Genomic DNA, 13408 nt, shown 5'->3' with positions numbered 1-13408 from the left:
TGAAATGACCCAGAGTTGCAGCAGGAAGGCCTGAGCAGAGTGGCAGCTACTGGATTATGGAGGATGAGTCCTGTCATGAGTGCCAAAGAGAAGCAGTTTCCTTTCCCTGGAGCCTAGCGGGGCTAGAGCAGACATTTATTTCATTTGCTGGGAATGCTCTAGACCGCTGGTCCCTTCTGGATTCTCTTCCAGCTTGAGGTTTCTGAGTTCTCAGATTCTGGAGAAACAAGAGCAGGTTTAGATTTCATGCTTGTTAAAATCCAGTTTATAAGCATCTCTGCATGTGGGCAGAGACCGTGTTGGTTTTTACTTATTGCCGTAGTCTCAGAGCAACCTAGAGCGACTTTCAACACATAGGAAGATACTTTCTAACCACTTGTTTAAATGAATGAAATGAGTTCACTCACAGAAACCTTACTTCTACAGGTGTGCGTCCACCGAGGCACTGTTTACCCTATTGGCCAGTTCTGGGAGGAGGGCTGCAACGTGTGCACCTGTACCGACTTCGAAGATGCTGTGATGGGTCTGCGTGTGGCCCAGTGCTCTCAGAAACCCTGTGATGAGAGCTGCCAGCCGGTAAGGAGCACAGAGATGCCAGGCAGCATGTGGAGCAGTCAGGTATGGAAGTAGGGGAGAGGACACCGGGAGGAGGCAAAAACGCCCCTTTAGTAAGCTCAAGACCAGGACGAGGGTGAAGGTGGGGGGTGGGGTGGGGGAAAAGAAAGAAGTGTGAAGAAAGGATTGCTGTGTCATCCGTCTGTGATTCAGCCCTTGGCCCGCCCTTGACCAGTAGGCATGCCTGTTGTATGGTCTTGAGTTCAGAAGGCTATGGAGTTGGTTTGAGCAGAGATATAAATTAAATGCCTGGAAAAGAGGACTTGATTTTTCCCCCGTCTCTTCCTACTTCAGACGTCACCTTTGACTATCCTTACAACAGACATATGGTCTGAATTTTCCGAGATTGTCCCAGGTTTACTGTCCTGTAAAGTTTTCACATAGACTGGTGATTTTTCAGACACTTTCTAATTTGAGGTACAGAAAATATGATTACTGTTCTTCAATTTAGTTTTAAATTCTTCTTGTTGTAGCCTACCCTTAAAGTTCCACTGTGCTCTGGAGAACTCTGTTCTTGCACATTTAAGACTAATAAGATCCTAGAAAAATGAAGCAATCATGAGCAGGGAGAATTGGGAGTCAAATTCTGTTTGCTTGTTTAATGCTATTACTATTACTGCAGTATTATCAGTAAAAATGATAAGACAAGAACAACATATGTTTATAGTCGCTTTTGTAGATGTTAATAGAAGGGGGCCCTGGCTGGTGGCTCAGTGGATAGAGCATCAGCCTGGCATATGGATGTCCTGGGTTCAGTTCCCAGTCAGGGCACACGGAAGAAGTGACCATCACCTCCCCTGCCCCGGGCTTCTCTCTCTCTTCTCCTCCTGCAGCCAGTGGCACAATTGGTTTGAGCATTGGCCCCAGGTGCTGAGGATAGCTCTGTTGGAGTGTATCAGCCTCAAGTGCTAAAAATGGCTTGGTACTCAAGCATCAGCCCCAGATGGGTTTACTGGATGGATCCCAGTTAGGACACATGCGGGAGTCTGCCTCACTGTACCTTCCTCTCACCTATAAAAAGAAAAGGAAAGAATAAAGAAACAGAGGGAAGATAGTGCTCTTGCTGCCATTTTGGAAATGTATGGTTTGATGGTGGAAGGGAGTGCCTATGAATAAATCCAGGAATAGGCAGTCTGTGCAACTCACCTGCTGCTCTATCTGTGATGATGGTACTGAGGAGGAGCAGAGTTGCTAGGCAACTTTGAGAGAGGATGGTGCTATGGTATTCCAGATGTGTCTTCTGGGAATGCTAAGTTTTGGAAACCTGTTGGTCTCCGTCTCCTCCCATAGACCATGAGAAGCAATGGGAATAACTTCCAACAAGCAAAACAAGTGCAGTTTAGAGGTCATTTTTATAAAACTGGCACCCAATGTATTTTGTGTTTCAGTAGGGAGTTTTGATGACAAGGAACAGAATCTACTCAAGCTACTAAAATAAAACTCTCAGGAATGAAGTACAGGATGTATAAGTGGCCATACCACATTGCTCTGTTTGTCCCATGAGCCCCCATCTCTGCTCCTTTCTGCCCACCTGCTCCAGCTCCTCACCACAGGTCAGCTTCCTCTGGGAGGAAGCCCTCCTTGCTCATGTATTTTATTAGCACATGGCTTTATCGAATCTGGCTTCAAGTCAACATGACTTTTCAGATCCAGGATCATTTCTGTCCAGTGTGACTTGTTCCTTCTTTGTGTTTAATAGGTTAACTTCTCTAGAAGAAAGTTGATGGGCTTAGTTCATCCCATGGATTGGATCCTCTGTCCAGTCCCCAGTCTAGTCGAGTCAGCTGCTGGGGAGGATGTAGGTCATCTTGTAGAAACTTGGCCGCCTAGAGGCTGTGGTGCTGGAGGCAATTTCAAAAAGAAAACGGGTACCGAGGTCAGGTGAATGAGTGGAGGAGGTGACATATGGAGAACTCTTGACCATACATGATTGCTCTGGGGAACTGGGTGACTTGTCTTAAAGACTGGATGTTCACACCTTCTGGGAAGGAGGAGGCCATGTGGTTTAGTTAAAGCTGAAGGGCTATGGGAGGCTGGGCTTTGGTCTGCACGACGCCTTGAGTTGATATAGGAGCTTCAGTGAATTGCAGTTGTTTCAGACTCATTCTTCCAAGAGGAGAGTATCAGCTCTGGTCTGACTGCAGAGGCGTTTGGGCTCACTTACCTGAATTCACTTGTTGTCTAGATTGTGATAAGAATAAAACAAACAAACAAAAATGTTAACTGCCGTCACACTGTGATTCTTTCTGAAGCCACAGTCTGCAGAAATACTCTTTGCCCAGCCACTCGCGCAGTTCTCTACCGTTCATGTCAGAACAATTAGGAAAGCAAGCAAAGGTTACTGCTGGCTTCCCCGAGAATGTTATGGGCGTGCTGACATGCCGATGGCCTTGCTTCCAGGTTGACAGCAAGAGGAACTCTCCTTTGTGTAAACTTCGAAGGAGCTTTTCTCTGAAGGCTTATGACCACCGGATTCCTCACTTTTAGACTAAATCATGGCATCAGGAACTTTGTTCGAGGAACCGAATGTAGCACATTATATTTTATTCCTCCTCACAATACTCCTCCCAAAGGAAGAAGAGGCAAAGCTATTCTCCCCACTTACCAAATAGAAAGCAGAGGACGTGCACAGGGAGTGGAGGTGGCCGCAGGCTGCAGCTCATGTGAAGCCAGTGGACATGGGGTGGCCTGACCCCTAGCGCAGGGCCCCTCCTGTGAGGCCATCACCGGCATCACTGGCATCTTAAGGGCCAGTCTGGTCCAGCGAGGAGACAAGGGACCAGTGCTCCACGCCTCTCACACCATTCCAGTGATGCCAACTGTGCGTAAAGGGTTGTGCTGCTCACCCTGTTAGGAATTTACTCTTCATTGGCGTGTGTCTTCAGACTGGGTGGATATTAGACCTGCTTCTTTCCATTCTTAACTGGGAAACCAATGAAAACCGAATGGAGAAGAGAGTAAGGAGAAGGGTCTGAGATGTATATTCTGAAGAGATATAAGGTAGAGGATTTGGAGGGGTAGGGAAAAGAAAGAGAAGAAAAGAAAACATCAGAGGAACCCTGGTTGTACAGCAGGAAGATGGGGTGCTGGAGAGGGAGGAGCATCCTAGAAAGATGGTAGCCAGGAAATTTGGAGGCTGGGAGGGCCTGAGCAGGAGAAGTTGGTGGGGCCCGGGGAACAAGGCATCTGCGCCGGTAGTCCCCCGTAGTATCGACAGTGTGTTTCCCACATTGGGAGGCAGCGGAGAACACGGAGACCACACTGGCCAGGTCCCTCGGCGCTCTTAGAGAGGTATGCAAGGGCGTTGCTGGGTCCCTGAAGACAGCGTGACCCTCTGTTGTGCTCCCTGAGTTGTTTATGGCAGCTTGTGTATTCTGTCTTGCAGTGGAAGCTGTCTAGATTGTATCATCCTAATTTGTGGGCTTCTCCACAGTACCTAGTATATCATCAATGCACAATAAATGACTAGAGGTCTCATATGATAAAAACTGGGGACAACTCACCGGGCACCTCTGTGACATGGGTCAGGATGCAAGTAGGTCCCATGAGGATGGTATGAAGTTGAGCCAAGTCTCTGAAGTGCTTGCATCCCCCTAGAGCAGCGGTTCTCAACCTGTGGGTCGCGACCCCGGCGGGGGTCGAACGACCAAAACACAGGGGTCGCCTAAAGCCATCGGAAATACATATTTTATTTAAAAATGTATTGTATAATAAATATGTATTTTCCGATGGCTTTAGGCGACCCCTGTGTTTTGGTCATTCGACCCCGCCGGGGTCGCGACCCACAGGTTGAGAACCGCTGCCCTAGAGAGAGGTAGCAGCAGGACTGACAACATATGTTGTGCGCATCCTCTGACAGCCCTGCGTGGGAGTGGGCCGAGCAGGCTTGGCCTCCTCACCCATCCGGAACAGCTGCAAGAATGCCTTCTCTTTTAGGGACAGAGCTTCAAGATAAAACCCAGTCCTAGAGTTTCTCCCCTGGGCTCTTGGGACAACCATACGTATCCATGTTTTTCTTATTCTTCATACATTGTTTCAGAGTTTTCAGTGGAGAGTTTCAGTCCAAATTCCTAAGGCTTTGGACAGATTGGAGAGGCAATAGGGGCTGGCAGACTTTCAGGATGCTGGTCTCCCTGGCGGGCATTCTGGGGAAGGTTAGTCTTTGTCTCTGTGTCACCTTGTGGTGCCCTATAAACTACATCCAGTAACCACCTGGGGAAACTTCAGTCTGCACATTGGTGAGAGGTCTTGAGATCAAGGTATTCACCTGGTATTGGGAGTGCGTGCTGTTAGAGCAGAGACTGGATCCTGGCGTCTTGAATATTCTTCCCTAGTCAGTGGGGTTCCCTAGACTTGGCCGTAGTGAAGATCAGGTCAGGCCCTGGCCGGTTGGCTCAGTGGTAGAGCGTCGGCCTAGTGTGCGGAGGACCCGGGTTCGATTCCCAGCCAGGGCACACAGGAGAAGTGCCCATTTGCTTCTCCACCCCTCTGCCGCGCTTTCCTCTCTGTCTCTCTCTTCCCCTCCCGAAGCCGAGGCTCCATTGGAGCAAAGATGGCCCCAGGCGCTGGGGATGGCTCTGTGGCCTCTGCCTCAGGCGCTAGAGTGGCTCTGGTCGCAACATGGCAACGCCCAGGATGGGCAGAGTATCGCCCCCTGCTGGGCAGAGCGTAGCCCCCTGGTGGGCGTGCCGGGTGGATCCCGGTCAGGCGCATGCGGGAGTCTGTCTGACTGTCTCTCCCTGTTTCCAGCTTCAGAAAAATGAAAAAAAAAAAAAAAAAAAAAAAAAAAGATCAGGTCAGGTAGCTACTGCTGAGTAAACTCGGGGCTGTGTTTCGTACTTTCATGAACTGGATCTTGGTCTCAAAGTGGAAGATTGCAGACTTAGCAACTCAGTGGTTGATGCTTCCTAGCCACTTCTTAGCATGATTTTGAGGCTGGTGGATGACAGAGATGTGAACGTTCAGTACAGTTGTCTCCTGGCAACACCCAGGGGTCAGCGCACCCAGGAGCGGATGAGCACCCGTGTCTCTGCTGGCCTGACCTCACTCTCCTTCTTTGTGTTTCTTCAGAGCTTTACTTATGTCGTCCATGAAGGCGAGTGCTGTGGCAGGTGCCTGCCCTCTGCCTGTGAGGTGCTGATCGGCTCTCCACGCGGGGACTCCCAGTCGTTCTGGAAGGACGTAGGTCGGGGCCCCAGGACGGGTGGTCCGGTCTGTGGTTTAGTGCTGGCCTTGGTTCACCTGCAGAACCAGAGCCCATCCCCTGTCCTTTGCTTTCCCCATGGGGGTTAGTTCTACTGTTGGGGTTATCCAGGCATCTTCGTAGGCTGGGCTTACTGTGCCCCTTAGGAACTAGTCATGGTTACCTCAGACTTCCCATTTCAGTGATTCTGGAAGAAGCCTAATTCCCTCCCTAAGAGTTCTATGAACTCCAGGGGCGGGGGTACGTTCTCTTGTTTATCTGCAAACCTGAGCCCTGCCCCGCTGGTGGTCGGTGTAGGGATGGCCTCACCCCCCTCTGTGTGCCGTGTGCCTGTCACCCCACCAGCTCCACAGGCTGCCAGTGCTGTCCTGTGCTGCCTTGACCCTGGCAGGGCCCTTCGACCTCTTCACTGATTTCCATTGAAGGAATTTCCATCCCAGAGAAGCTAGCAGTATTTCCGTTCCCAAAGTCCCCAAGCTATTTCTGCACCTCTGGGGCAGCACCGTGCCATGTTGTTGGCAGCCCTCCTCTCTGCACTGGTCTTCTCCCGCCTGGCCCCGCCCCCTCCAAGCCTCGCTCTGCGGGCAGCCCAGGCTCTCCCTCTGGATGCCCGCAAAGCCGTCTTCAGAACCACAGAAGATTCCTGCTGGGGGATTTGATCCCAGGTGCCAGAATGGTAACAAGTCTTTCCCTCTGGCTCCTGAGGATGAAGTGGGGAGTTTGAGGTCCCAGACCCTCAGGAGGCAGGAGCTGGGAGAGTGCAAGGTCCACCTATGGGCCTCCCCCTCTGTGTCTTCCAATACGACCCAAAGGCACTCCGTTTAAAAAGAAAGGCGAGCGTCGGCCTGGCGTGCAGAAGTCCCGGGTTCAATTCCCGGCCAGGGCACACAGGAGAAGCACCCATCTGCTTCTCCACCCCTTCCCCCTCTCCTTCCTCTCTGTCTCTTTCTTCCCCTCCCACAGCCAAGGCTGTGGATGGCCCGGGCGCTGGGGATGGCTCCTTGGCCTCTGTCCCAGGCGCTAGAGTGGCTCTGGTCACGACAGAGAGACGCCCCGGAGGGCAGAGCATCGCCCCCTGGTGGGCGTGCCGGGTGGATCCCGGTCGGGCGCATGTGGGAGTCTGTCTGACTGTCTCTCCCTGTTTCCAGCTTCAGAAAAATACAAAAAAAAAAAAAAAAAAAAAAAAAAAAAAATTAAAAAAAGAAAGGCAAAGGCTTAACTCTCTTGGCCTAAGCCTGCCCATCTCCTACCCAGGCATTGCTCTGCTCTTCCCCAGCGATAACAGAAGGACGCATTGAGGTTTTCTCACGGGTTTCCACTTCCTCCTTCTGAGCTGAATTACCTTTGGTTTCCCCGCCCTGTGTCCCTTCTCCCCACCCGTTTGTTCTGCTCCCTGTCCATCAGGCAGGTGTGGTCCCTCCCAGGCCAGAGTCCAGCTCAGGTAAAAGGCTACTGGTGGGGGCTGACAGCAAGTCTTCTGGGGGGTTGGTATGCACACCTCCCTCCTGCACCCCCAGTCTCAGGGCTCCCTGCAGACTCACATCAGTGACTATAAAACAGGGTACCCGAGTTTCTTGTTCCTAGTTCAATTCTATGTCTTATCTAGAAGACTTGGCTGTCAGCGATGGCTCTGCTGGGGCTGATGGGGACATGTCAGTGGCCAGCGGGGGTGGGTAGAGATGTGTCCCTCTGGATGGGTCCCCTGGCCAAGGCTCAGCAGGTAAATCATCAGGGAGGGAGGCGCTTAGGGCCAGGCCTGCAGCAGGAAGGTTTGGTCAGGGTGAGTCAGAAGTTGGGGTCTGGCATTTTCTGATCCTCACCTGGGTGGGGGGGAAGGTAGCAGGATCGGAGAGGAGCAGGTGAGGGCCCAAAGCGGTGGGTGGGGGAGGGCACCTCCATGCATCTGGAACACACAGACAGCGCTCGGGTGACACACCTTCCAGGCAGAACCTTCACATTGACTTTTCTGAGTCACGCTCTGGACACGCTCAATGCTCTTTGCTCCTGGAGCCCACCCCTGGGGGTCAGGCCACCCACGCATAGTCCTCAAAGCTCAGGGACAGATGGCAGGACTGCATGGTCAGACACCAGCACCCCGTCTCTCGCTGTCTCCCAGTACGGGTGGCAAGTATCTCTGGGCTGCCCACGGGTTGAGATTCATTCCTCATCTCCTCTAGGCCAACCCGCGCTGTTGCTCCCCAGTCCTAGTCTCTGAGCCGAGCTCACAGCCAGTGCTGAGTGGGGCAGGGAGCGTCCCAAGCTTCCCTGAAGTGCTTACTCAGGGGTGAAGGCCATGTCTGTGGAAGAACATGTGTCTCTGAGCTACGATCCTGGTCAGGGTGACTTGGACCCAGCCTCACTCCCTCGGTGGGCCCTTACCCTGTGGGTGGGACTCACATGTTAAGCCAGGGCACGCTTCTGGGGTCCAAACCAGTTCCCTGAGGGAACAGTGCACTCCCACTGGGACGATGGCCCTAGCCTTCCCCGACTTCTGTTCCAACTGCAGGTCGGCTCTCACTGGGCCTCCCCAGGGAACCCCTGTCTCATCAACGAGTGCGTCCGAGTGAAGGAGGAGGTGTTTGTGCAGCAGAGGAACGTCTCCTGCCCCCAGCTGGACGTCCCTTCCTGCCCCCTGGGCTTCCGGCTGAGCTGTCAGACCGCTGAGTGCTGCCCCGCCTGTCACTGTGGTAAGGCACGCCGGGCCCACCTGAGAGCCTGGTTTTCTTGCCCCACTAAGGGCTCCTGAATTCTTTGCTGTTAAACAACTCAGGGAAATAGGACCCAAACCTCCCCCTCTGTTCCTAATGCTTTTGTGCAAAAGCAAATACGATGAGAGAAATACAGCAGTTTCCTGAGGTCATCATTGTGCTCAGTGGTGGCGCATGCTGCCATCTCACGTCACCTTCACAACAACCGCACGAGGCGGGGACAGTCACTCCTAGCCCTGGCTCACGTGCGTTAGTGCGCTGTGGCCCTGGGACTGGACCCCCGCCTCTCTGACTGTAGAGACCACCTTCGTAATCATTCACCGCAGAGCCTCTGCTGGGGAAGGTGTTCCAACTCCCACCTCCTAACCACCTCCTAACCCCGCCAGCCGACAGACGGCAGCAGCAGCAAACAGCCGTGTACCGCCTGCTCTGAGTTCTTTGTGTGATTTCTATCCTGTGACTTCAAGTTCGCAGAGAAGAATTTCATTCTTCATAAACTGAACCTTCTCCCACCCACCCCCTGCGAGTGAATTACTTAAACAAGTGCTGTCCCCCCCAGATGCTCAGGGGTCTTCTACTGAGGCTGGGTGCTGGGAAGCAGGCAGCCTGCCTTCCTGGCCAGGCCTGGGGGAGGTGAGTCAACCGTGGCCCCACAGCGCCTGGCGGTGGAGGGGGCGAGGGGTGGGGGGTGTAGGAGAGAGGCCAGGATCAGAGGAGGACCTGAGGGATGTTCGCGTGCAGGGTGGGGTGCCAGGTGTGTTCTGCACTCTCACGCCCTGCACTTCTCTCTCCCCCAGAGCCCGTGGAGGCCTGCGTGCTCAATGGCACCATCATTGGGGTGAGCTGCTGCCTTCTTTTCCAGGACTAGCTGGGGGGCAGGGGCGGGGTGCTGTGGAAGAGGTGGGCCCCTCAGGCAGAGTGATGTAGAAATGAAAGGAACCTGGGAGACCGACCCCCAGTACGCTTTGTTGCCTCCAGGGCTTCCCAACATCCTGGAGCCTAGCCTGGGAGGTCTTCCTAACTCTCTAGGAGCTGGGCCCCTATCTGCACTCACCGTCTGGCGCCTGTCCTCACTCACCCCTGACCCCTGTCCTCACTCACCTCCGGGCCCCTGTCCTCACTCACCTCCGGGTCCCTGTCCACACTCACCTCCTGACCCCTGTCCTCACTCACCTCCGGGTCCCTGTCCACACTCACCTCCGGGTCCCTGTCCACACTCACCTCCTGACCCCTGTCCACACTCACCTCCTGACCCCTGTCCTCACTCACCCCTGACCCCTGTCCTCACTCACCTCCGGGCCCCTGTCCTCACTCACCTCCGGGCCCCTGTCCTCACTCACCTCCGGGCCCCTGTCCTCACTCACCTCCAGGTCCCTGTCCACACTCACCTCCTGGCCCCTGTCCTCACTCACCTCCGGGTCCCTGTCCACACTCACCTCCTGGCCCCTGTCCGCACTCACCTCCGGGTCCCTGTCCACACTCACCTCCTGGCCCCTGTCCTCACTCACCTCTGGGTCCCTGTCCACACTCACCTCCTGGCCCCGGTCCTCACTCACCTCCTGGCCCCTGTCCACACTCACCTCTGGATCCCTGTCCTCATTCACCCCCTCTCCCCTGTCTGCACTCACCTCCTGGCCCCTGTCCTCACTCACCTCCTGGCCCCGGTCCTCACTCACCTCCTGGCCCCTGTCCACACTCACCTCTGGATCCCTGTCCTGTCACCTCTCACCTCCTGGCCCCTGTCCACACTCACCTCTGGATCCCTGTCCTCATTCACCCCCTCTCCCCTGTCCGCACTCACCTCCAGGGCCCTGTCCTCTCTCACCTCTAGGCCCCTGTTCGCACTAAACTCCAGGGCCCTGTCCTCTCTCACCTCTAGGCCCCTGTTCGCACTAAACTCTAGGCCCCTGTCCTCTCTCACCTCTAGGCCCCTGTTCGCACTAAACTCCTGGCCCCTGTCCGCACTCACCTCCATGCCCTTCTCCAGGCATGTGAGCATCTCTTCTCTATACAGAGAAGTGCTCTGAAATCACTTTGCCCGTTTCCATCTAAACACCACTTCCACTGCCCTGGCTTCCTGTCTGACATGAAAGCTCTCACTTTTACCATCACCACACTTGAGGTGGGAAGGCTGGGAAGGGAGTGGGCTATTGGAGGCAGCCAGAGGGTCAGGGTGATGACTCAGGGCAGCTGTGGGAGGCAGACAGTGTACGGGGACGAGGTGACTGGGGAAGTCCGGGGTCCGGGCGCTGGGAGGCCTGACCATGGTGCCTCTGGTTCCAGCCGGGGGAGAGCCTGATGGTCGACGTGTGCACGACTTGCCACTGTACCGTGCGGAAGGGGGACATCTCCGGGTTCGAGCTGGAGTGCAGTAAGACCACCTGTGAGGCCTGCTCCCTGGTAAGAGAGGGCTGCTGGGGACCTAGGGGGAGGGACTGAATATGTGAGACCCAAGCCATGGGACCTCACTGGGGTTTTTTAATAAAGCTTTTGTTATTTTCTGATTATGGATAACAGTTGGCAGCTGTAATGGAGAGTCTGAGCCACCCACCCACGTGTCATCTCTCAGAAATGACAATTTAGTTCTGTACATTTAGAACATCTTCTTCTTGTGTTTTTGAAATAAACCCAATATTTGCGAGCCTTGTGATGCCGTATTTACAATTCTTTATTTTTTCACACAACATTTAAAAAAATATTACTACCATTTTTGAAAACATTAAAGGTTAATAATTCAACAAATATTTATCAGACACCTACTATGTGCAAGGCCCTACACATTATTTCCTGGAAGAGATGTGCAGCAAACCTGTACTTTTATTATTGGACTTTTAGGGGATTTAAAACATTTCACCCTGTGTGTGCTGGGTCACAATGACTAAATCCCTCCTGAGTGTGGGTTCTGAGGTAAAATCATCATTTCTAGTTTGGGGGATGACAGCCAGCATTTTACTGTTTGCATTTTGACTCTTAGCCTCACGTCACAGAGCTGGACCTAAGGCTGCGGGGGCACCTGGCCTCCTTCCTCCCACTGCCCCCGGCTCTGTTAGAGGCTGCAGTTGGGCAGATGCGTTTCTTGTGAGCTAGATGCACAGAACATCGGGCTAGCTCTTTCAGGTGGTGTAGAGAGAAGGCTTTGCTCTTCAGTTTGGCAAGGCAGCGGGAAGGGTCTGGGGAGGAGACCTTCATAAGAGGATACCTTCCTGACAGGAGAGCACAGAGGGGAAGAGGATATCTGGAGGGATTAGGGACAGAGACAAGGGACACTTGGGCAGGCGCTTTGTATGCTTTTGAGGACAGGAAAGTGTTCTGCATCTCTGTTCTTCATGGCACTTGGCATAGTGTCATGCTCAGAATAGGGGCTTGGTAAAATGTGTGTGCTGTAGACACAGCTGTTTATGATAGAATGGTTTAAAGAGAATATTATTGCCTCAAGTAGAAAGAAGCCAACTAATTCTATGTTTTGCTATTTAGAAAAAAAATCATAGTTAATGTTTTAGGGTTCTGGGTGTAGGGGTGTGTGTGTGTGTGTGTGTGTGTGTGTGTTTGTGTGTGTGTGTAACAACCCCTTAGAATAGAACCGGGCTTGAATATGGAATGAAATACTGCTGTCTGGAGTTTGTGGCTTCCCGGTTACCTTGGATGTCCATTGAACCAGCATCAGCATAGCGAGAGGTCCGCACCAACGCCGTCCTGCTGGAGGAGGCTATAACCTGCTTTCTCGAGGGCAAGCTTGCGAGCTCTCTAACAGCGCCCCCTGGTGGTCAGAGGTGGCACAATTTCTGTTTTCATAGAAATTCAGCTTTAGAATCCAGCCTAGATGGAGGTTCTAAATACATATTTTTTAAACATGACCCCTTTGGTTTGTGTACTATTCTTCCTTTCCCTAATATTATTATATATCCCCAGGGTAGTATACTCATCTCCTCCCTCTTGAATCCCTTGGTTTAGCCCTCTTTCTACCTATCTCGTAACTTGCCCCGAAACCTGTCTCATTCCCTCCATTCTAGCTCAGCATCCTTAAGTGGCCTTTTACACTCCTCTGCAATGAAGGGCCTCAGGGAGGCCCATGCAGGTGTGCAGGGCTGCGGTGAGTTACATTTAGGTAGCTCTGCTTGAACATCAGACTAAAGTGTTAGTGTCCCCACGGAAGTGAGTCCTTCGTGCCCTCCCAGGGGAGACAATGCTCACACCTAAAAAAGGACCCAGCACAAGGTGGTTTGCGCTGGTGGGTGGTAGACATCAAGCTTGACAGATGGACTCTCAAGAAAAGCATGAGGACAAGAGGTCACCGTGACATGAGACCCCGAGAAGGCACCCCAGAGGGGCAAGGGGTTGAATGCAGAGGAGAGGGAGGACCTTCCAGGAAGTGGAAGGGGGAACAGAGTAGCAGAAGCAAGAATTAGAAAGGGACAGCAGGGCATATAAGACTGGAGGGACTTCAGTAGCTGACGCAGTCTATCAAAAGGGGCTATGAGACACCTGAAAGGCAGAGTTTTAGGGGCAAGACAGGAAAGGGGAAGCAGGATCACTGGCTGTTCAGACCTGAACAGTTCCCTGCTGGCTGGGGACCTGGCTGGGCAGGCAGAGGAAGTGGCTGCTCCCGATTGAGTGAGAACGACATTTGGAGCCATGGGATTGGATGTTCGGGTGAGAGCCCATTCAGCACCGCCCTGCCCTTCTCCATGGCCGCGTGGGGTGTATGGGCTGCACTCCACTGTCAGTGCGGTGGTGTCGTACGGAACACATCCACTGTTTGCAGTGGCCGGGAACCCCAGCAGCGCTCAAACAGGCCCTGTCGCCTGGTGCAGCTGCATTTTTACTTCTAGGGCAGCAGACAAATCAATTTACTCTTTTTTTTTCTTTTTTCTTTTGGAGACAG

At 53.0% G+C, this 13408-nt stretch overlaps 1 protein-coding gene across 1 annotated transcript in view; it reads left to right on the top strand.

Annotated features, from left to right (window-relative positions):
• VWF (von Willebrand factor) overlaps positions 1-13408 on the top strand; it is a 140999-nt gene that overhangs the window by 116510 nt on the left and 11081 nt on the right. Inside the window, exons 43-47 of the mRNA XM_066357550.1 lie at positions 427-576; positions 5686-5796; positions 8325-8505; positions 9324-9364; positions 10810-10926. Of these exons, the coding sequence (XP_066213647.1) occupies positions 427-576; positions 5686-5796; positions 8325-8505; positions 9324-9364; positions 10810-10926 (600 nt within the window). The remainder of the gene's footprint in view (positions 1-426; positions 577-5685; positions 5797-8324; positions 8506-9323; positions 9365-10809; positions 10927-13408) is intronic.

The sequence above is a fragment of the Saccopteryx leptura genome, chromosome 1 (assembly GCF_036850995.1).
Source record: "Saccopteryx leptura isolate mSacLep1 chromosome 1, mSacLep1_pri_phased_curated, whole genome shotgun sequence".
Lineage (NCBI taxonomy): Eukaryota > Metazoa > Chordata > Mammalia > Chiroptera > Emballonuridae > Saccopteryx > Saccopteryx leptura.
Note: the sequence above shows the minus strand (reverse complement) of the source record. Positions and strands in the feature narration are given on the sequence as shown.